This window comes from Rattus norvegicus, chromosome 3, assembly GCF_036323735.1.
Source record: "Rattus norvegicus strain BN/NHsdMcwi chromosome 3, GRCr8, whole genome shotgun sequence".
Lineage (NCBI taxonomy): Eukaryota > Metazoa > Chordata > Mammalia > Rodentia > Muridae > Rattus > Rattus norvegicus.
The window spans coordinates 53,705,400-53,731,029 of NC_086021.1; the positions used below are offsets into that span (position 1 = coordinate 53,705,400).

The 25,630-nt window shown below is 34.3% G+C and overlaps 1 protein-coding gene across 20 annotated transcripts in view; it reads right to left on the bottom strand.

Moving 5' to 3' along the window:
- Orc4 (origin recognition complex, subunit 4) overlaps positions 1-25,630 on the bottom strand; it is a 43,248-nt gene that overhangs the window by 5,354 nt on the left and 12,264 nt on the right. For 12 of the 20 annotated variants that reach the window (XM_039104470.2, XM_063283239.1, XM_039104469.2 and 9 more), the window contains 12 exons: positions 23,657-23,733; positions 22,990-23,080; positions 20,098-20,173; positions 19,639-19,724; positions 16,644-16,692; positions 14,676-14,827; positions 11,902-11,943; positions 10,913-11,086; positions 5,378-5,464; positions 2,634-2,742; positions 1,848-1,943; positions 1,691-1,758 (listed from right to left, as the gene is read on the bottom strand). In XM_039104470.2, the coding sequence (XP_038960398.1) occupies positions 1,691-1,758; positions 1,848-1,943; positions 2,634-2,742; positions 5,378-5,464; positions 10,913-11,086; positions 11,902-11,943; positions 14,676-14,827; positions 16,644-16,692; positions 19,639-19,724; positions 20,098-20,173; positions 22,990-23,080; positions 23,657-23,733 (1,107 nt within the window). The remainder of the gene's footprint in view (positions 1-1,690; positions 1,759-1,847; positions 1,944-2,633; positions 2,743-5,377; positions 5,465-10,912; positions 11,087-11,901; positions 11,944-14,675; positions 14,828-16,643; positions 16,693-19,638; positions 19,725-20,097; positions 20,174-22,989; positions 23,081-23,656; positions 23,734-25,630) is intronic. The other 8 variants (XM_063283246.1, XM_063283244.1, XM_063283243.1 and 5 more) reach the window with 2 other exon arrangements.

Sequence of the window (25,630 nt, forward strand, 5' to 3'; positions counted from 1 at the left end):
TTCCTTCCTCCCTCCCTTTCTGTTGTTATCAGTTTAATTCTTGCTTACCTTTTCTATTAGCCTGTCAGAGAGAGGAAAAAAGAAAGAGTGTGCATGTGTGTGTGTGTGTGTGTGTGTGTGTATGCATGTGTGCGTGCGCTTGAGTCTCATTAGAAGAGTTAGGTGGTGAGAAGAATCTGAGGGAAGGGAAACCATGCATGAAAATAACTACTTTCAATGAAAAATTAAATAAAGTTTTAAAAAGAAAAGTTTAACAGCCGTAAGAAAGACCCCAGTAAGTAAGTCCTATGGGCTGATCATGTAAGCAAAGGACCCTGTAAGACGGCACAGACCTGGGGGGGAGGGGCGACTATGTTTGTTTAACCCCCAGCCTTCTTGGTTGCCTTAAAGGAGCTCTTCATTGTTTGGTTCCTCTCACTCTACAACTTATGCTCCACTTGTTTAAGTATGTTACTAAAGCAAGAAAAAAACCTACAGTCTGATGAAATCCTGAACAGTAACCCAGATGGAGATTCTCAAGCGTTCCTACAGTTCCCTGTGAAAAGTGTCACTGGAATGTACTCTGTTTATCTTAAAGATTCTTACTGGAAGGAAAAGAGCGGACACTATTCATTTTGAAAACAATGAGAAATTATTCTTTAGGTGTAGCTTAACAAAATTGAAAACATATTTCCAAGATGCAAAGTATACTCTATTTTAAAATGTACAAATGAATATCTATAAATTATTCCTAAATACTCTCAGGTGCCCTTTTCAAAACTGCAGCAAGCAGACAGGAGGGCAAGGGAAGAATCTACACTCAGGATGACTGCTGCTGCTTCAACTGCAACTCTGCTCACTTTTAAAAACGACTACAGAAAAGGAAATTCTGACTATGCTCTATAAGGAATCCCAGAGGATCAAGCTTCTACTGCTAAAAAAAAAAAAAAAAAAAAAAAAAAAGGCACTTCCTCCCACATGGCCCCCAGAACCACACTGCACCAATACTGAACAAACAGGACCTTGAAATGTATGACTCTGTATTTACATTTTATTTAATTTTCATTAAACACAAGCTTAAAATGCTTAGACTAAATTTACTTATAGTTGGTATAATTTTAAAATGAAAATCTTTTTTAGCTATATAATTAGTTTAAAGAATGAATTTCTAATGAATATTTATTAAATTGGGATCGGCTCTAACTTTTTATAAATATACCAAATTTTAAAGACACAAAAGAAAATAGTTTAGGAAACACTTATATCATAAACTTGGAAATATTTTTCATCAATTGGGTTATGATGTTACAATTATTTGACCTTTATTTCCTACCCTACTGGAAAATGTAAGACTATATAATGTGATTTAATTTTCTTTGTAGTGCAGGAGTCATTTTAGGATATCATTTTAAAGTTGTAAACTGATATCTTACCCTAAATAAACTTGTGGATTGGAGAGGGTGAGTTCCTTTTCAGTAGGCAAGTGCTAAGAACGGACAGCAGAGGGCAATGTATCTTCACAAACTGTAAAACGGGTTATCTACAGAGTTACTGAAGCATTTTAGTTTTACAAAATTTTGCTGAAAAATTCCTATAATAAAATACCTAAGGGTTCAAAGACGTATGAAATGTGTGTGTGTGTGTGTGTATGTGTGTGTGTGTGTATATCATCTCACTGGATCTGATTAGAAAATAGCAAATCAAACCATACCTTCATGACCACAGGTTTCTCAAAGTTATAAACAGAATGGGCCTTTCTTTGAATGAATTTCTGAAATTCTGCAGAGTAAGCAATGAGAATATTAGCACTTTCAAATAAGGAACAGGCAAAAAAAAATTAGAAGAAAATGATAAGCTTTGCATCTCACCATTATACACCATTTGAAAATTAAAGGGCTCCTCTTCATATATGTCATTTAAATGTTTCATTGCTATTATAAGACAGATTTCCAAGACTGACAGACCTAGAATTAAAGGGAGATGGACTCTTCAGTTGCAGCCCAAGGTTCATGCCACTAAACTAACTGTTGTCCAGAAAACAACTCAAGGCTTTGAAGGGTAGAGGAGGTCATGTTTCCTCTGTATTTAAGATATTCCAGTAACTATCATCTACAAAAACACAAGTCATTTAACTTCCTGGATTATTAAGGCTTATTTTCTGGGGGTGGGATGATCTACAACATAAAGATTTTTTTTAAACTTAAAGGGATGTGCTGTAAATATAAAAGCTTTGATACTATATGGCCCACAACAAGCAGCAGATATTGTAATTCTCATGTATTTCAAGTATCATAGGCCTTTAGGAGGCATTTATGCAGAGAAGTTCTGCAAATTAGATCTAAAATCTATCGTATTTTAAAGGAAATAGTGAACCCAAATGAGCAACAAACAGAACAGCACTTAGTCACCCTACATCAACATCAACATCAACACCAGTGCTGCTGCCTTAGTTCCCAGATGGTATGGGAGGCAGAACACGGCTCCTTTCACTTTAAGTAATGGTGACATACTTAGGAAGTACCAATTAAAAGTTGTATATAAAGCGTTCTGTATACAAAGCACCACGCTCAGTATTAATTATAATCTCAGAAACATCTAAATCTAAACTTTTAAAATCAAGGCTCAAGCGAAAGATTAGCGAAGTAGTTCCTCACCATGTACAATACTCGCTTTGGCATCCAAGCTACACAAGTGCTGCGCCTCCATCAGATCTGCTGAGGTCATAAATGGGTGTGTCACGGTTACTCGATTTAAAGCAAGCATCTGAAGAAAGGCGTATTTTAAAAAGTGCTTATTTACTTGAATATTCTGGAGATAGTTTAGAACAATTTTTTAATATTTTACCTTTATTCTTGTAAGATAGAAAGGAGAGAAATAACCTCAAACTTTGCTCCATGAAAATGTAGCGACAATTCAGTCCAGATTCTGCTCTACTTTGCATTTGATTCATATTTATTACTCTCCAAAAAATATTTTTAAAAAGTCCAATAACAAAAAACTGAAAGTAAGAATACTATTCAGATATTACCACACACCTTAGAGGAATACCTATGTTTTATACAAATTTTTATAAAGAATATGTAAAGGTTGAGTTCAGTTTAGAAGTTACTAATTTTGAAGACAATTATAAACTTAGACATAAGTACCACCCCCACCCCACTCATTTAGTTCTCCTTAGGTAAACTAGGACTAAGTTTACCCCTCAATCAGCAATTTGCATTTGGAATACAAGAATTTACGAGTTTGCAGATGTAGCAGATATATAATGTAATAATATATATAGATGTAGGAAGCATACAGCTTCAGGTTAGATGTGTAATTCAGATACTGCGCAGTTAATGACAAGTGGTTAGAAATCCCTGAAGTTCATTCTTCTAAAAGTTAGAACTCAGACTATTTGTGGCTCTTTTATTTTCTATTTTTTCTATTTATTGTAAGATATTTCTTACATTAGAAAAAAGTCAAACAATAGTAGATCTATATAATATCCCATACTTTTATATTTTATAAGATATACCTGTTACAGAGCTGTGGACACTGTTCTTGCCACACAAAACAGTCAAGAATATCTTTATATTAAGATATTCCTATAAACTTTAAACTCTACACTGTAGGTATTACTAGATAACACATTTCAATTTTCAAGCCTTCTATAACCAATGAAATCTAGTTTTAGATCTTATCTTCCAATGAAAACCTATTATGAGAATTAATCCACATTGAGATTTCAATTCTAGTTCATTCATTTTCTATTATATTCCTTTCCTGTTCCTATATCAACACACATTTTCTATTGATAAATATACCATTTTCATTTTTTATAATAAGTCTGCAGGAAAAAGGTAAATATCATATATGTTGTTTTATGCATCTTTATGTATGTGTGGATGGATGGATAAATAAAGATCCTTTATCTAAGGATTCTAAACAAATAACTTGATTAGTAAAAGCAGACGTGGGGAAGAAGAGTCAGTAAAGCTAACATGGTAGAAACACATAAGCTGAAAACAGCCTAAAGCTGAGACCCAGCATTGCCACTACCTGCTGTGAAAGAACTGTTGAACTCAAGGGTTTCAGTTTTGTTTTGTTTTTTTAAAGAAGAAATACCAAAGAATAAAGGGAAATGATTATTATGAAATAGCTAGATACTACATAGGAAAGTAACTGGTTGTCAAGCAGGTATGCTAGTTAACAAGTGGTCACTATTATTTGTTCCTATTATTGAAAAATGACCAGAAATAAAAGGACCAAGAAATATTGTCTCTCTGAAAGGCATGTGGTATAATTTTCTAAAAATACTAGGCTAATTTCAAATATTATTAATGAATGAATAAAGTATATTATGATCACAACAACTAAGTATTTGATTAATACTGACATTATTTAAATACCCAGACATGATTCACCTCCTTCACCAGGTGATAAAATAAACAAAACCATGTAAACAAATCACCTTAAGAGAAATGAGTGTAATCTAGCATGTCAATCATTAAAGCAAACTTCTATGATCATATGCAGTGATGCAGCATCTGAAAAATCTGAGATAGGGTCATAATAAACTCAACAATCAAGCATAAACAAGAAGTTGAAAATGAGCATGTATAAAAAAAACCCTTACACCTAACACAGCTGATGAGTTGCTCTTAACACTGGCAACTAGGAAAAATATCTACTCGCACTATTCTGAGCCAACAAGTCATGGCAATAGGTAAGGGGAAAAAAAAGACTGCAAAGGGAACAAGAAAACACACCCACTGGAAGACAATCTAAGTTTGTCTACATAGAAAATTCCACAGAAATTATTTTTAAACGTCTGAGAGTTCATCAAAGTTCAGTCTGAATGCAGAACATAAAATTAACATACAAAAATCAATCACATTTTTATATAGTAACAATAAAAAGGCTAGTCTTAAAACTTAAAACTTATCATTTACAACTAACTTCTTCAAAGAAAATTGAGCTGCTTAAGTATGAATACTTAAAATATATACTGGATCTGTGTTGGAGAATTACATAGTATCAATGAAAATAACCAAGCAAGAATAGACAAGTAAACTATATATTATATTCAAATATCAGCATAATTAATGTAAATATGACATTCCTTCCCAAATGCATATGTAAATTTAAACATTTCACATCAAGATATAAGCAGTACTCTTGACTTACATACTATTGGTAGGAATGTAGAAATAATGTATTATTGAAAACAGTTTGAAGTGCCTTCAAACTGTTAAAAATACAGATTATACATATATGTATCAAAATGATAGTCCATCAATATATATAGTCTTTATATATAAAATAAGTATAATACTTATATATTCATATAAAATTATATATATGTATGATTATTTTCATAGATCACGTAAAAATAAATGTATTTAAAAATACAAACCAATAGCATATGTAATGATTGCAAGTTTTTGTTGACATTGAAATGCTTCTGTAGAACTTCAAGCACAGTTGAATCTTCGGAGAGACACTAAAAAACAACAACAAAATCAATGAAAATATAGCGTGACTCCAGATTTCCAATTTAATATGGACAAACTATAGTCAAATTAGCGGGATAGATAAACAGAATGTAGCACAAATCACAACAGAGAATAAGAGTTCTAATACTTGAGAAACAGTGCAGTTAGAAGAATGTAGTGGGAAATTATGAAAAGCTATAAGAACACGAGCTGAAACAAGATCATGTCACAGGGACAGCAAAAAGAAGTCATTTGCAAAGGGATAGGACAGAAGGCAAAAAGAAAACCTAACTGGAGTCAATTATAACTGTGGAGAGAATCCAGACATTTACGGAAGACTTGCCTGATGAAGCCTTCATTGAAAGGGGGTGGGGATGGGGGAGTGGAGGGGGAAGGAGTAGGCAGAGTGCCTGTGAGGAGTAGGCTGTGGTTGAGAAGTTATAAAGAGGTAGACAGAAGGAAGCAATGAAAAAAGACATACTAAAGCCTGGAGGAATGTACAAGAGGCCACAGAGATCTAGAAAATAAGCTGCATATGTTACTTTTCCTCTTCCTGAGGAAAAAAATCCTAACAATAAAGCAGCTTAAGGGAGGAGCTTTGGCCCTCCTTTGAAGGATACAATCAACATGGAGGGAGGGGACGGCCGCAGGAGCTGGAGTTGCATGTGCCAGTGTATGAGCACGGTATCAGGAAGGACGAGTTGGTGAATGCTTGTTCTTAGCTCATGTTGTCCTTTCCACTCAGTATGGAACTCAAGCACATGGAATGGTGACACCCACATTCAGGATGGGTCTCGCCTCTGTAGTTACATTTTTCTGGAAATACCCTCATAGATATGCAGAAGTGTGTTTTCCTGTCAATCTAAACTAGTCACGTTGACATGAGGATTATCCATCGGGCAGGTGAAGAAGCTTCCAAAGGGAAGTGATAATCATCGATACAATACACAGTACTTCATAAAACTGTACTTGAGATACATTAAGATGCCATTGGATGCAGAAACAAGGGATGCATTCTAGAGAACTGGGATTCAATGGAAGGTAAAGAATACGGATGAAAAGAGTGAATTTAATAAAGCAAGGAAAGATGCAATGGCACTTGGCATATTTTTTCAAAAATTCTTCTGCTTGGTACAAAAGTTCCTTTTCCTTAAACAAGTGAGAACAAAAACAGTAACAAAATAATGACCAGCATGGCAAGCTATGCCCATGGGAGCAGTAGTGCCACGAATATTATGAACTAGATTTAAAACTTTGCACAGGAGGCACATGCCTAGCACTGTAAATATGGTCAAAAACCTATGGCTGGAGAGCTCTAGTCTATTATTCTACTATATGGATGCTGTATCAAACTGCCCTCTAAATTCCTATCTAGTAGATTAGTACAGTGCTCAGACCTCTTTTAAAAAGTTTATATAGCAGATGGTAGTTAATGGAGAAACTCACAAATGGTCAACTTGCCCAGAAATGGAACATCTATATATTAAAAGTCTTTCCCAAAGCTCTGAGACCATCTCAGAAAGGGGGTGGAAAAATTCTAAGAGCCAAAGGCCAAGGAAGACCAGAGTAGAAATGCTATATTCAAGAACTCATAGCAGCTGTGTACAATATTAAGCCTGTCAGCATTCTAACACAATATGGGAGGGGGGTTCATGAGCCTCCAGCACTGTCTGAGTGCTAGGACAGTAGATGACAGGTTCTAGAAGAGGCAGAGTCAGATGTTCCTGGCAGGTTGGGCAGTCTCCAGCAGATGGCCCCATAACCAAGTATATGGGGAGCACAAATTGAATAGGATGAGGTGTAAAAAAACAAACAAAAAAACCCATACAATTAAAGGACACTATATAACATCTTTAAAAAAATTCCAACAAACCTAAAAACTGAACTAAACATCTATAAACAATGACAAAAAGAAAAAAAAAAGCCCAAGAAAACTAAATGTTTTTATCTCTATGAGAGCTATATATAACACCATTTGCTTTAGGGAATAAGCTTTTGTCTCTTTTCAGCAGATATATTCATTTTCTTTTGCTTTTAAAAGGCTTGATAAAACTATAGGTTTGCCCCAAACACACAAGCAAGCAAGTAAACAAGCCAGCAAAAAGCTCACGACAATGTCAGCACTGGCATAGAGGCTATCTCCCCAAACCATGTTCACCACAAACTCACCCAACAAGGAACAAAGACTCTGGCCAGATCACTGACAGACTTTCTAAGTATATTTTATATACACGCCCATGCGAGGCAACATGAGATGAGTGTCTCAAGAGAAGAAGAGCTACAAGCCCTAATAGTGCTAGCTTTCCTATGAACACTAAAGCACAAGACTAGCACAGGAAAGAGATCACCTCCTAACCATGTACCATTTAAACTTAGGGCTGTAGCGTCTGGAGAAACATCAAGAAAACTGAAAGCAGGTAATTAGGAAACCACACCTGAAGTAACAAGGAAAACCGCAGTTGCACCTCAGTACCTTAGTACCCTCCTGGATGCAGTTAGGCATGAAGGAAGGAAGAAACCTGCAGCTGCATATTGAAAAGGGTGTTTCCTAATGGACGAATGCTTTCTTTGTGGCTAAACATCCTTGGAAGTAAGGTAGTTCTTACTAACACATCAGAAGCTAAGGTACCAGGGAACTTGTACATACTCATGAAGGACCTGTATCCTCAAATACTTGGCATCTGGGTGTTTCAAAAGGCTCACAGTAAATAAAGAACCGAAACAGATACTTGCTTCACCATGATTTCCCAGGAGAAAGACAGTAATGCTACCTCATGATCATATCATCCATAAGTAGTCACAAAACATGAAAGGACTTAATGAGTTGCTACCTCGTTCTTCTTTTGGAAGCATCATGCCCCAGTCTTTATATGGACTGAACTACTTTGCCAAAAATAAATGTCTATTTAAGCTGGATGTGTCTTTGCCGAATCCTTTACTTTGAGAAGACCAATCAGACAGACACCTCTAACTGATTGAGCCACCCTACCATCAAATAGTACATACTTTTTAATTCATCTAGACTAAAGATTCACTAGTACTTAAACAGAAACCTCCATCATTCTTTTTTCTATCCATTACTGTGTCTACAGGAGAACTGAGAAGGAGATACAGTAGACAAGACACAGGGAAATCCTGTTCTCTGATATGAGAAGGTAGGGTGATTTGGGTACAGTATTTTCCATGTAACACCAATGCACGTTTCTATATATCTCTGGATTACATATACTATATTACCTAACATGAAGTAAATGTATGTAAATAGCTTTTAGTGTAGGTTAGTAATTTTGTCAATGGGACAAAAAATAAAGACAGGCTCTCAACTAAGGAACTATGCCAAATCAAATCCATCTGTCAGCATGTCTGTAGGTGCATTTCCTTGATTAATGATTGAAGTGGGAGGGCCTAGCCCACTGTGGGTTGAACCACGTCTGAGCAGGCAGTCCTGGGTGGTAGAATAACAAAGTGAGAGCTAGTGAGAAGCATTGCTTCATGGCGCTGACTTTACTTCCTGCCTTCAGGCTCCTGTCTTGGCTTCCCAATCATGGACTCTAACCTGTAAGCCATACAAACCCTTATCATCTCAAGTTGGTTTTGATAATAGTATTTTGTTATAGCAACAAATCTAGGTCACTATTACACCAGATTTTTAAGGCAATAACAAAAAACTACATATGTAATATATCGTTATTTTACTCTGTTAATTTTCAATTGTGCTTGCACCTCACAATGGAGGACAATGGAGAATATATATATAGACACTCACGATATAGAACATTGTTAGATGGACGGTGGCCTGTAAAGTCACCATAGCAAAAGAGAGTAAACAGGCATGGATATAATAAAATCAGTGGAAGGTAAACATTTAAATGTGAAGAACAACTGCATCCAAGTCTCTCAAAAACCAAATAGAACAAGACTGCTTATTAGCTTAGAGCTATACAAAGGGAATGAAGGGCTTTAGGCACTGAGAAGTAAAGCAAGTGGCCAGAGACACAGATGCTAAATTCCAGACAATAGTAAGAAAAAGAACAATGTAAAATACCAATTACAAGGAATGCACCCCATAGAGATCTTGAATCAGACAGAGAAAACCTGCCTAGTTAACAATCTCCTGAGTTCTATGAAAGATTAGTCTGGTGGAAGACCTAAACTAACTACTCTTAAAATTAAGATTTATACATCTTAATATAAAGTATATTGGAGTAAATATAATACTGTGATGGACAATATTGACTGCTGACATGTTAATGAGAAATGATCTAGATTAGGACAGCCTTTGGCACATTCCTGTAAAGGATTATTTAGATTAGATAGTTTAATCAGTGGAACATTTGTGATGGGCTGAGTAAGAATGACCCTTATAGGCCGTTTTGGATTGTTTAATCACCAAGAACTGGAATGGTTGAAAGGATTAGAAGGATTAGCAGACATTGCTTTGTTGATGAAGTGTGTCACTGGGAGTGTGGCTTTGAGGTTTCACAAGCCCCTGGCATTCTCAGTTTCTCTGTCTCTGATTGTGGATCAGGATGAAGCTCACAGCTACTTCTCCATCACCATGCATGTCTACGTTCATATTCCCTGCTGTAATGATAACAGAATAAGCCTGTGAAACAGTAATATAGCCTTCAATCAAATCCTTTCTTTTAAAGAGTTGCCTTGGTCATGGTGTCGTTTCACATCAGTACAACAGTGACTAATACAATACATTCTTGACTGTGGGTAGCGCTGCTACATGGGCTGAGATTCTGGGTTGAAAAGGAGAATGAGCGCTGAACAGGAACACTCATCTGTTTCCTGACTACAGATGCCATTAACCGGCTGCTGAAAGCTCCGGCCTCCATGACTTCTCCACTTCTATGTCCTCAAACTCAATGACACGCTCTCAAAGTAAACTCTAACTACCTTACACAGATTTCCCTATGTATTTTTATAGCAATATTATAGATGGGGAATTATGAATTAGAACAAAGTTAAAAATAAAAAGCAATTATATCTAAGCATTGAACTCTGTGTAAAACAAAATTTAGTTTGCAAGTAAGGTCTGGCTGTCTGGTTACCTAGTACACACTAGAGGCACCACAGCCTGGACAGTCTCTTAATAAACTAATGCCGATGGTCAATAACCAGCTAATAAACAAATCCTCAAGTTGTTTATGAGAACTGAAAATGAAAACATATAGAATTAAATATGAAATATCAATAGCAGTTTTTGCTAAATTTATGAAATATGGAAAATTTAAACTATCCAAATACACTAAAAATTTATCTAAAATGTAAACCAGGTATGGGTAAAACTTCATCTCCTGACAAGTGTTAAAGCTTAGCGTGAAGTTCTTTTGAGGAGATATTTTAGGAGACAAGATATTCTATTCTCTTAAATAAGAAAAAAAGTTTATAATTTGTGTTGTATAATAAAGATATGCATTCCTTAGTAATTATGATCTTCAACTTACATGAGCATTCTCATTCCATTTCTCAGCAAAAATCTTATCTGGGAATTCTGCAGGTAGAGATAATTGTTCTTTAAATATTTTCAAATATTGCGGAAAATCAAATGAATTCATTAAATGTATCTGCCGGTGAGAAAATCGTGACTTCACTCTCTTTTCTAAGAGTTCCAAAATATCCTTGAAAACAAAAATGGAATCCACGTAAGATGCATGTTGGAAAGTGCTGTAGAGAATAAGCTAACTGCAGCTTGTTACATTTATAACATTGTAACAGTTATAATATGCAAGTAAGCATCTTAACTTGAGGGAAACTGAATCAGTGCCTTTCAAGCTGTTTAATTCTGTGACCCTTTAATACAGTCTGTCATGTTCTGGTGACCCCCAAACATAAAATTATTTTCATTGCTACTTCCTAACTATAGTTTTGCTACTGTTATGAATTATAATATAAACATCTCACATGCAGCATGGTTTCAGGTTACTCCTTCGATCCCTGAGGAAGTGTTGTTCAACCCCTAAACAGGTTCCAACCCATAAACTGATAACTACTGACCTAAATAATTCCTTTCTAGGCACCAGTATCTTTGCGATTGCATTCTAGCCCCATTATCAAGGGCTAATATTCTCAAACCTACTAAGGACATTCAAACGGCTACTCTTCCTGAACAGAGACTGTCATTAAGCACATTAGTGTGGTATTCTGCACAGCCTATTAAAAAATTCACATAAAAATCTGAGGTAACAAAATGCAATGATACAACCATCAACAAAAATTCAGAGATCTTCATGATTTTGTTTAAGAGGCTCAAGAAGCACGATATATAACAGAGCAAAATTCTACTTGTTGAACTACAGACAGTATTAAGCTGCTGTGGTCGGTGGAGGAATCACTACTGAGCTCTGGATTCTCATCCTTTCCAATGGAAACAAATGCTCTTAATCGCTTAGCCATTTCTCCATCCAATTATTGTTTATTTTTAAGGTGTAATTACATGAAAATAAACTTTGAGAAGTTCTGATCTTCTTAAAATTAACTGAAAAATATAACCATGAGATGAAATTATATTATTGTTTTGCCTCAATATTTTACAGGGAAGACATAGATCATTTTGTGATAATTATTAAAATTACACAATAAATGCAGGGAAGTCAGCCTCACTATACTACTATCTCTAACAAGTATTGATATTTTTTACAATAAAATTCTTTTTAAAAAAGATTGTGGCTCCAGAAATTGTATTTTTTTTTCTGAATGATCTTTATAATAGAAAACAAGCAAAAAGGTTAATAAGCCATAATTTGCATGAAAAATTTTAAGTAACCATACATTATTTAGGAAGTAAAATAGCAAAGACTCATAGCAGTATGGGTTTCAGCGAGGAAAACAAATACCTAAAATGTTTTTAATAGTTTTAGAGATAACAGCTGAATTACTGTGTAGACTCAGAGATGTAAATTTGTACACACACTCACTGATTTTCTACTAAAGAGAATTATAAGGTGCTTGTTACAAGTAGTGGAAAGGCAATGATTGATAAAACAACTCTAGGCAAAGATGAAGAAACTGTACGTGGCTGCTGGAAGTCGGCTAAGAGTGAAAAGGCCTCTGCTGTCAAGGCTGAGGACTCATGTTCAATCCCTGGAACCCACGCATTTGAAGGAGAGAGATCTATTTTCTCCACGTTGTCATGTGGCAGTCATACATCTGCCACAGTATGTACCTTCCAAATAAGTAAGAAGGAATTGCAAAGAAGAAAAAAGTCTTGCATCTGAGAATGGAGAAAGAGGGAGCGTAGAAGCTGCTCTGGTGGTAGTCAGGAATGAAGAAAGCTGAAAAGTCAAGGCTAAGGGGAGGAGAAAGCAAAAGCAAATACTACAGGGATTCTTGCTGACATAGCAACTGTTTATACCTATGCTTTGGTTTTTCTATATATATATTTCCATAAATATACATAAGCATGATTCAACATAAAAGAACTACAGAATTAGAGAAATGTGCATAAGCTACTCATGAATGTTTGTATACAGAGTGAGAGTGAGAGAGAGAGAGAGAGAGAGAGAGAGAGAGAGAGAGAGAGCCGCCAGAGGTTAACACTGGGGGTATCCTCAACTGCTTTCCAATTTAGTTTTTAAGACAAGGATCTTAGGGACAATGATCCAGTTCAGCAGGTAAAGACACATACTACCAAGTCTGAGGACCTATGTTTGATCCCCAGGACTCACATGGTAGGAGAAAAGTGACTCCTACAAGTTATTCTGTTGTCCATATACATGCCATAGTACATGCATGTGTTTCCGACCCCCAGTGCTTGGTTTAGAGGAGCCCACATCTATGGGTTTTGAAGTTTGAATTCAAATCTTCATATTTTCTTATGTGTATGTGGCATGCTTTGCATGGTGTGTTTGTATGTATGAAGGCCTGAGTTTGAAGTCAAAAGTATTCATCATGGCTTTCCATCATTCTTTGTTAAATGAAGCAGAGTTTCTCAATTTAACTCACAAGTCCACCAATTAGGCTAGTTTGGTCAGATAGCTTGCTCCAGAGATACACTGTAGGCCTTAAAGTTCTGGAATTATAAGTGGGCTGTCACATCAAGCCCTGCGGGCAAATAACTATATTCTGGGGATTTGAACTTTGTTCCTTACATTTGACCAGCAGGTCTTATACTCACTACACCTTCTGCTCAGCCCCTCTTCCCTATCCATTTCTTTAAAGATAGCTTCTAGTTTGGAGGAAAGATAAATACAGAGTATCAGTGATAAATAAACACAAAAGAATGATCTCAAAGCACATAAAAAAGTATACCAAGTAGTACTAAAAACATGTCAGAGTAATTTCAGAGAAAAGCAGTAAAGTAAAAATTGTCATAGAAAACCAGGATTGTTAAAAGGTGAATTAACTGAAATAATGTTTTATAAAAAGGAAAGAGAGCCTGTAGGAAAGAAAATAAATAAATGATAAAGCCTGAAATCAACCTATGAAAAAAGAAGATGGGCAATGGGAACCATGAAGAACTGTGCAGAGACATCGCAGTTAGACAGAGAAAAGGTGATTTTACATGTTACCAGAACGCAGAGTAGACACAGACAGTTCTGGTAGTATAATCCTAAAATCTGTGCTCAGAAGGATCACAAAATCAACATCTTTCTGAGATTCACGGTAGGTTAAAGGACAGTCTGAGCAATTCATAAGTGAACTTTTCTATCAAAATAGCGATTATGAAAATAGTGCCTATAATTCTGTGGTAAAAGGTGTTTGTCTACTATGTGTCATGTCCTAGGTTCAGTTTCCAGGAGTGGACAAAAACAAAATCAAAACCTTAAGCACAAAAAGGTGTCCAAAATTTTTATTACTTAGAATTCAGCTGAAACCATTTAAAAATATATGCGAAAGCAAGAATTCATTCTGTTGTTGGGAAAAATCTATAGAATTTATAGAGATACATTCTTAGTAACATTCCAAATTCTAAAAATAATCTGGTATGAAAAGTAAAAAATATTACCAATTTGTATAAAATATTACTGATATTAGATATTACACAACTGTTCCTTTACTTGCCAGAGTAAAAATTTCACTTTTTAGTTTTGTGAGTTTTACTTCATTGAAATCATAGCTTACAGAATATATAATCTTTTCTTGTTTAACTCAACTGAAAGTCAGGATTACTGTATAAAGAATAAATGAAAGATAAATTTCAAAATACTTTGTTACATGACTTACGTCAGTATAATTAAGTTTGGATTTTTCAAATCTACACAGACTTACCAGTCTACATGTAAGGCCAATAACTGCTATTGGTGTCTGTGCAGATTGAGAAATGTCAAAAAGATTATAAAGGAGTGTTTGGTTTTTCTGATGAGCAAAAAGATCAAATTCATCCAGTATGAAGATCACTGGGCAACTGCTAGTCCGGTTACCTAAAAAAAAAAAAAAAGAATATTGAGTTTTAGATTACCAAGAAATTACATTAACTTTTCTTGTATTTTTAAAATGCTAATATATTTCAGTTTAAATTTCAAGTCAACACATATTGGTGAATTACTCTGGGCAGGGCATTCATGCAGGCTTACTTCTACATAAAAAATTAGCCACAGGACATAGATGGCCATTGTTGTAAAGCAGTTTGCAGTCTAGTCATAGGAGTCTAAAAGTTTGATGAAGCAAATTGAGAAAAGTAATTTGCAACATAGTTATAAGTTTTAACATTTCATCCTGGAGGAAATGTTCAGTAGGACTCAATACATTTCTCTCTCTACTTTTGAATGGAAGCTACTTTAATAGAAAAATAATTAAAACTCTTAAGAGTAAATAATTTACATTCATGTAAAACCTTTCAAGTAAAGATTATTATTTATTCCAATAATAAAACAAAATGACCCGAGCTTAAACAATATAATTTTGGCAAGAAAAAACCCAAAGCACTAAAACCAAACAGAATTAGGAAGTAGTACAGAAACAGTATTTGCATAATATGGCTATACACAGTGGGGCAAATAGTTTATTAAAATCACTGCATATAAAAATATATCTGTGGGCTTTGTTGACATGTACAAGTAATCTCAGCAATCTGAAAGGTAGACCCTGGAGGATAATGAGTTTAAGAGTTAGCCTCAGAATTTGCTATGTTATCCTTGGGAGGCCTTCCCTTTTCTGAAGAGAAATGGAGGATAGGGCAATCTGGGGGAGGGAGGAACTGAGAAGAGAGAAGGAAGGGGAAGCTGCAATCCAGCTGTTAAGTAAATAATCAAAAAACATATGTGTACATATGTGAACATATTAAATGGGAATACTGATGAGTGTTTACATATTCTGAAGGAGAATCATTCTCTTTAGTCAACAAGTACACACAAAGCTGAAGGCAACGAGGCACAGGAAGTTCTATGAATATGTACGAGACAAACATCACCACCACAGGATGAAGCATCAACAGGGAAGAACAGTGGTCAGACAAGACAGCAAATGAATGGCCACCATCAATAAGTCACGCTGATTAAACAAAAAACCAAATTACAGAAATGAAATTGATGCTGAATTCTTTTCTAAAAGTTAATCAAAGATAAAATTTTATAATTGTTTTTGAACTCTGGAAAAAAGTACTCTCACACATGCTTCGAAAATAATTATGCAATCATTTTTCAACCTGGTACTTTTTAATCTAAAATTCTACCTATTATAACCTATCCAGGAAAATACACGAATAATCTTTTAAATATTTCTTCCTAGTTATAAGAACAGAAACATGTAACTATTATAGCATTCTTATATAACAGAATTCAAGACAACCATAATTACCAAATAACAGGAAAATTATTTTATTCTCGTTTGTATGAGACAGCTATGATTACAGGCAATTTTAGCTTTTTAAAATTTTAATTTATTATTTGTGTGTCTGAATGAGGTCTTTGTGTACATCCTCTAATGTGTTGTGGTGAGTGTGTGAAAGTCAGAGGGCAACCTCATATCTTGGGTTCGAGGAGCAAACTCAGGTTGTCAGGCTTGGGTGGCAAGTGCTTATTGCATACTGAGCCCCTCTCACGGATACTGATTTCATTCCTGAAAAAAAATCATATTCTGAGAATCATCATTACAGTGGCTATTAGCTTATTTAATTAAATTATTTAGTTTAATTCCCATACCTTTTACTTTTCTTTTTTCTTATTTTTTGGTGAAAATTTGTAATACTTAAATAATCAGAGAAATCTGAAGGTAAAATTAAGTATCCTAAACATGTACCTTTCTGCAAAGCTTCCAGAAGAAACGAAAGGTTTTCAGCAAAGCTTCCCTGTGTAATAAAAAGACAAGACTGACGTTTCAAAAAATAAATAAGGATGAATATTAGAATATTTACAAAAAATACATTGTTTTTACTAGGAAATTAGCCACTGAATAGATTCTCATTTGGGTATCTGCATTAATTATCCATAACTTAAATATTAAAGGAGAGAAAGTAGAACACTGAAAATGACAGTACTATGTCATATGTGAAGTTTCATATTTTCTGGATAATACTGGTAGAAATGTTAGATAACAGTGTACTTTCTGGAGGATTGCTATATTCTAAATATAGCTGAGGACTAGAACTATATTCCATTTTGTATCTTTAAATACAACACGTTCCTTCTAGTCTCAAATTAATGTGCACCATCAAAAAAAAAAATCTTAGTATGGATTAAAATCTGATCCAAAAAGAAAAGGGGAATTTGCTTAAAATATTTAACACAGATTTTCTACATAAGAACACCTATTTAGGAATTTGTATTTACCACATTATGTTTCTTTGGACTATGTCTGAAGTATTTTTGGAAAAAACTTATTAAACATTTTGGAAGAACGTCTGTGTCCTGTGGGTATGTGCTTGTCAGTACACAGAGGACAGAGGCATGGCTCCCTACCTGGATGTGGAGAGCTGTGCGCCACCTGACACAGGTGTTTGAAAACAAACCCAGCTGCACTGGGAGAGCAGTAAATGCACCTTACTGAGCATCTACCCCTCAACCCCACATTGTAAGGAAAAAGTCAACTTTTAAATTTAAGGAGAATAGGTTTCTTTTCCAGAAAGAACCTGATACAGCATAAACATTTTTAGTTTTTTAACATTTGTGCGCAGCACAATGTACATTTGGAGGCCAGAGGGTAACTTGCAGGAGTTGATTCTCTCCTTCTACCTTTAAGGGGTTCTGCTAGGTTGTCCAGCTCGCTAGGTAGCAAGTGTGTCTACCTGCAGAGTTATCTCACCAGCCCAACACAGTGATTTAAATGTGTCCACATACAGCAATAATCACCTGCTTGATGCTAGTACTACTACCAAGAACAAGTATACACAATTTATTGTAACTAACATTGTCTCACAGAGATAATAATCTGTTTGGAAATCGGCGGTCAGTTACTCATTCAAAATTATTTTGATGTCTGTTTTTTTCAAAAGTCCATTGTAGCTTATCATAAAGTATACACACACTTATTCAAATATTTATGAATATATATGAAAAAGAATGTGTATAAACATACATAGACATACATACATATATATGTATCTGTATGATGTACTTATAAAATATATTTATTCAAAGACTATGAACATAGTAAAGTTCTGGCTTAAGTGACTGTTGTTCTTCATGTTCAGACTTTACAAATTTACGAGCTCAGAAAACTAATTAGTCTCTATACCCTAGACGCCTAATCTTCAAAAAGAGATTATAAACTAATAATCTTTTAAAAGCCATCCCTTGTTTTTGTGGAGGATTGAATTAGACCACTTTTCATACACGAGAATACCAAAATGTATAACTGTTCAATTCCGCTAAATAAAATAGCATAGTATTTACTAATCCTGGGCAGATGGGCCTGAGCTGTGTAAGAAAGGGAGCTGAACAAGCCAATAAGCAGAGTTCTGCCATGGTTCCAGCCTCTGCTCCTGCTTGAGCTCCTGTAATCTGGAAGCAGTTAGCCAGATTATTAACCCCATTATCACCAGACTAGTTTTGATTATATATTATAGAAACAGAAAGCAACCTAAAAACATTAGATGTTATTTATTAGCTCTTCTAATGGATTATTTAAAAATATAACAACAAAATTCAGAGTCTGTACAATTGTACAGTCTGTACAATTGCATAAATGCAATTTTTCCACTAATATCTTCAGTCTGCTATTGGTTGCATACACAGGACTTAAATATACAAAGGACTGACTGTCATGATAACCACAAGAGCCATAATTACAGTCAGTTCTAATACAACTCTCTTTTATTAATTTACATGAATAGAATACCAATATATATCCATTTAGGAACATTAGAATTAACACCCCAGGTCATTTGGAAATTAAAAGCTACATGGAGTAGGAATTCTTGTTGAACACAGTATTTATGCAAAGGACATTCTGAATTGATTTTCCAAAATTTTGTCAGGCAGGAAAGGAGAAAATATGGTTGCCTCAACTTTTTGCTGCTAACTTAAAGAATGCACTCCCTAGATACACTAGAAGCGCACACAGCTGTGTTCAGATCACTGCAGCACAAAGCAAAGAGTGATAAGGTAGGAACGACAGTACTGCAGGAGCAGTGGTGGACAGACAATGGACTTGGAATATGGGTATCTCATCTGCATATGGAGTCTCTGGATAGTACATTAGGACATGGATTACTCATGTTTTCCTTAGGTCATGTGAGGTAAACAGTTGAACGAGACATTTCAAACACTTCGAATCACTCTGAAGCACTACCTGTGGTTTGAGACTCAAGGCACACCGTAAACGATGGACGTGTAACAACAGATATTCAAACAGCACATTAGCATCAAGCAGAGTATTTATCCAGAGGAAGTTTATTTCCCTTGTTTAGAATAATCTTGAAATATCCAACATAAGTCTACTTAATAAAGAATTTGATATTGAGGAGATTCATTGACCTGACAGCCAAATATCACCACTGGGGGATTAAATCATAGCAACAAAGGAGTCAACCCACTATGCCATTTTTAAATTCAGCCTATTATACAACATGCTCATGCTACTTTACAAGTATTGATTAAAAAAAAAAACTTTTACTTAAACAAATAGTCATAAAAATACATTAAACAACCACCAAAATAAGTTTGATGACTAAATATATCCTCATACATTAAGTCATTTCCTAACAAATATCTTACATCAATCTCTAATATATATTGTATAATTTTCTAATATGACTCTAACTTTTCAGAAATAAAATATCTAAAATGATACTTACAAAAACTTTATCTCCAACTACATTTTCTAGATTTAATTGTCTTGTGATCTCTTTCAGAGCAATTTTATCATTTGTCTGTAGCAGTCCTGAAACAGACCAATTAATAGTGTCTAAATAAAATGAAGCAAACATTTGACAGACTATAATCCAAGTAAATATATTTTCTAATGCTTTTAAAAATTTAATTAGAATATAATCAGTTTGCTAGTTCATATTATTTCTTAAAAAAAGGTAAAGAACCATTCATGGGTGAAGGTACTATTTAAGGAAAAAAAACTATTTGAAAATATATACTTTTACCTTCTACACTTTCCTTTAATTTCTAAAAGCCATTAAACTGGCATATCATCTTTAATATATAATATTTAAACAGACTTAAAAACACAAATGAATTTCTTATCATCATATGCAAACGTAAGTAGTTTACATAGTTTCTTAACAGAAAAATGATATACTCACCATTTAAGTGAACTTGTAACACATTTTCACTCATGTCTCCTATTTGCATGAGCTCTTTCAAGGCATGATTTAATAACTAAATATAAAAAGGTGTAAAATGTTTAATATAGAAAAGATAAAGATGAAGCTATTCTTTTTTAAAATCATAAGTGCTGAGAATAAATAAATCACTTTATAGCTAAATGGTTTAAATATACACAACCCACGATGTCTAAGTCTTATGATGGCAAAGCCTAACTGAAACTTGAAGATCTTAACAATCTAACTAAATTTTTAATAAACGTTGGAAGCAATCCTAAAGCTTTCTCTACATTACAGATTAAAGTACTGTCTTCTGTAACCTTTACGTCTCAGTAAACTTTATTGTTCGGTAACATTTCTCTACGAGCTGTCACTGAAAGCTACAGAAAAAAATAACACTAATAGTTGTAAAGGTTTGTCGTCCAATGTCAATTTTATGCAACCCTGTTAAACAGTCTCCACACTGACAGGAAATAAGAAATAGCAGTAGGTTCAGAAGAAAAAGATAAAGTATTACTCATGGATAAATAATGAGAAAACCATACTGATGCCAGGTAGCTGGACAGGGCATCAGTAGGCCAGTAATCAATCCCAGCATCTAGGAGGCAGAGAATCAGAAATTGAAGAGTCAGGATGATCTGCAACCTGAACTATACAAAATTCTGTACAAACCAACAATCAAAACAAAACAAAAAAGGCCACAAACCATAGGAAAGTTAATCAAAGGTTACATGTAATTATAAGATTACCAATAATAATTACTATAAAGATGTACTTATACTCAGAAGGTATTATTAGAGTATAAGATTTGTAAATGAGGAAGATTAAGGGAGATGTGAAACACTTCTATTCAAAATGGGTCCAGGAAACAGATGTTAAGTGCACATATGAGTAAAGAGAGCAGACAGAGTTCACAAAAGGATAGTAAACATAAAAACTATTTTTGGTATAGTTGTGTGGATTTTAAAGGACACGAATTTTACTTTAGATCATAGGTACTCTCGATCTAGATCCTTTAAAAAAACCAAACTCTCTGGGTACAACTGCCCGACTACTGTAGTAGCTCAGCTGAGAAGAATCAATAAAAGCAACCATAAGGGGCAAGATGGTACTTTACTATCTTTGGATCAGGACAACTCTACCACAAGAGAACATCTGCGACTCATACAGACTTCTCCTTACAAATACCACCTTCAACATATTTTTAAAAAGTACTGCATTGTGTGCTGCCTCCTATCCCTTAAATTTCCCTGACATTTATATTTTTGGGGGAGCCATTTTCTGTTTCAACTCATGAATCACACATTAGAAAACATTTCAAGTACTTTAAGGAATAGATATTAGTAAAACGTTCATCTCGTAAGTGTATCAAGAGAGGCTGAGCACTCTTCCATTGAACTTGTCTACGCAGACTGGCTTCCTTTGATTTCTCCACTACTATTATCACAGCCAAGTCACAGGGATCTGAGATGTCTTAAGTGTAGTGTAGCCACTTACATAATCCAAATACAGCAAAAAGAAAAAGAAAAGCTAAAAAAAATCTTATTCCAGGATTTTCCTCACAAATCAAAATTTAAGCAAAACCCATGCAATTCTAAGGGGAGGAATAAAAACAAAAACACCTGAGGAGGAATATATCCCCCAGGGGTAGTAGATAAGTACAACAAACAAAACCACAGACATATTTCATATACTCCTTTTGCTAAAAAAAGGTCACTAACTCAAAAGCAAAAGAAAAATACTATAAAAAAACAATAACAACAAAGAGCAAAGAAATAGTAATTATATCAAGTGAGCAAGAGGACCAAAACAGATTGGAGTAAAAAAAAAATCTTTTAAGAAATGTAAAAAATTCTTGAAACAGTAATAAAGTTGTCAATTACCAAGTTATGTTCTTTAAACAATGGACAGGTAGTATAAATAAAAAAATAATTTCTTCATCTTGCATAATATAAGAATAGAAACACAATTTTAATTTTCTATCTTAACTATTTAAAGTATCTTCATAAAAAATAAAATCTATTAAACTAAGTATTAATTTGGCATTATAAAATACTAGAAAAATACAATTTATACAACTCAGCAACTTAAAATTTAATAGTAATACATTCAAACTTTGATGTATTTGTTTCATATACTGTACAAAAGGACCAGATGAAGAGGAAAAGAATTTTTGAGATTAACTAACTAAATTACCAGAAAAAGGGAAATATGACATAAATATTGAAGATATACCCTGATATGAAAGGTTTGTTTGAAGGTTAATAATACACTGTTAAAAAGAGGAAGGAAATGCTTGTTGAGAATCACTGTACAATAATGACCTGTGAGGGCTGGATTTGGGATTCTCAGAACCCATGTAAGGAAACATGTATGTATACTCTCAGTGGCAGATGGGAGGACTAAAATCCCTCAATGAGTGTAGGCCAATATCCCGAGCAGAGACCATATAGAGGACCCCTGTCTTAAATTAGGTAAAAGATGAGAACCAAGCATCAACACCAAAGTTATCCCCTGACCTCTACACACACCAACATACCATGGTATATGCACATGCACGCAGACACACACAGACACAGACACAGACACAGACACAGACACACACACACACACAAACTAAACTGTATGGGTAGTAATGAAAAGTACTGCTTGTTCCTTGAAAAATCTTATTACTACAAGATTCCAAAAGGCATGATCGATTCCTGTATCACATACTAACTTTGTAGGATACCTGCACAGTTTTTGTCATTTAAAAAGAATAGAAAACAAAGAATGTTACAATATAATGAAATACTGTTTTAGGGTCATCTGATATAAAAAACTTCAAATGTCTAATATAGCAATGATATATGAGAAACTTAAGTCTTTTACCGTGGTCTTTCCTGATCCTCGTGGTCCAACAATGAGTAAAGAATTACTTTCTCCATAGATAGCAGTTCTTTTGAGTAGCTCAATTAAATGCCTAAAATGATATGGAAAGGCATACAAAATAAAAAATAAAGGTGAAATGATTTATTGGATCATACCTTTAAAAAGCTAAATTTGAAAGTGAATATTAATTCTACCCTTTTGGTTTTCTGGTTCTAAGGATCTAAATCTTCCTGTATAGAAAAGAACATTATCCAGTGGAGATTCTCTAGAGACCAGAAAAGGAAACCCAGGAAAGTAGGAATTCATTTGGTTTCATAGTGGGAGAAGATAAGAGACAATTATGCTATCTTTTAGGTCCTCTGTGCTTAGAGATAATTATTTTTACTAGCATTCTGGTCATCAACACTTGAGCTGGCTACCAGGGTTAAGTACAAGAATGTCAGAATCCTTTCAATACTAGCAGATAATTGACACAAAGACAGTATTAGGGACCTTATTAATAATATAATAAGAAATTAAGGACTTAAATGTGTTAATGTTTCACAACATTTAGTTTCTATATATAAAATATAACCTCATCATAACTTAAGACAAGTTTGTATATGACTAGCCTTTTACAAAACTTGGAGAGCAAATGAAAATAAATTTATAATAGAATTACACTTACTTGTATTGTACTTGCACTCCAAATAGGTTGCTATGAGGAGTATGATGACAAAACCTTTCACGTAAAATTCTTTGTACCTAATAAACAAACATAAGATGAACAGATGTAATAAAAATATTTCACAAATAATAAAAATGAATGTGAAAGTTTATTTGTAGCAGCTAGGAATTAATACTGTTTTAGCACCATTTTTCTGAGTTATAAAGGTAGATTCTTCATTTATCTAATCTCAGATAAATAATGACAACAGCAACTCAATGAATGGTAGAACTACTTCAATACATCACCAACTCGAAACTGTTTCAATTCACATGCAACGCAACCTAATACAACAGTGCTAGTACAACCACACAGTCAATAGTCTCTCTAGAGACCAAGACCCTAAAATGTCTTAACCTCATCACAATCAATCTGGACCTGCCCTAAAAGTCAGGATTCTACAGAAAACTAAGCTTGGAGACTTGTGTAGTTTAAATATCCATTAGATTCTGAGTACAGAAATACTAAATGGGCATCATTCACGGCTTAAAAGACACTGCAAATAGGGCTGAAATATAAATTCAAACAACAAGTTACAAAACAATACTACTTCAACCTATAAGTCAGTGTTCAAGTATATGAAAGAAATGGCAATTAACTAGTCTATAAAGTAAGGAATCAGACCCAGGAATGTAGTTAGTTCTCTCTCTCTCTCTCTCTCTCTCTCTCTCTCTCTCTCTCTCTCTCTATATATATATATATATATATATATATATATATATATATATATACATACATACATACATACACACACACACACACACACACACACACACACACACACACACACACGCTCAGGTCCTGGTTTCTCGCCATAACTGCAAAAATAAATAAATACATAAATTAAAACAAGAAAAAAACTTAAAACCATTATTCCTTCTCTGGATCTGGTGCTAATCTAGTAACTCAGGGACAATCCTTAGGTAGCTGTCTAAGATTTAAACAAATGTGCTGAAATAAAAACTGCAGAATTATTTGCTTTCCTAGACTAACAGCTGTCAGAGTCTAAAAGTACTCAAGATATAGTGAGGCTTTTTTTTAACAAGTATGAAAGGATAAAGCAAATGATTCATGTTTATTATTTTAGACGAAGCACAAATAATGAGATTAGTCCCGCTAGAGTCATTTAAGTCAACATTAAAAGAGAAAGACCTTTTTCCAGATCTAAACATCTAAATAATGGAGTAGTAACACTTTTGTGTCAGGCCTATTTTGAAAATTAAAGCAGTATTTACTGTTTTACAATATAGAAATTATATAGTTAATAGGTGATTCCTATTAATCATTCAAATGGATTATTAGACGTATAAAGAATGAATGAATTATATCTATTCTTTCACAATGTTAATACGATATTAAGCTGGAAGAACTATTGGAAGAACCATTCACTTCACATAGAAAAACAGAAAGAACAAAAAAGAGCTCCTTATCTTTTTTTTTTTTTGCTCCTTATCTTTTTAAACAGTAATTTTTCTTAAAAAAAAAGAAAAAATGAGGTCAAAGTTGAGCAGATAGCTCAGGTGATAAATTATTTGCTGTGCTGAAGCCAAGGTCAGATTCTTAGCACCTATATAAAATACCAGGCACAGCAAGCTCATACCTGTAACTCCAGACCTGGAAAGTAGAGATAAGAGAATATGGAGCTTGCTGTCCAGTCATTCTAGCCAACAGGCAGGATCTACGTCCAACAAGAGGCCCCATTTAATAATATCTTGGAGAATGACAGAGGAGGATTCTTATAAGGATTACTGGCCTGCAGACACATATCTAACACATATACATATATTTAAGGGAAAAATGTGTTTTTAAGTCTTTCAAATTTAACATTTCTTTTTAAAAGTAAATATGGCTGAGGCCAATGCAGATCCATGTTAGGGTAGAGTAATCATGGCAATTTTCTATTAGATTATAGACTTCATATGGAAAACTCACATA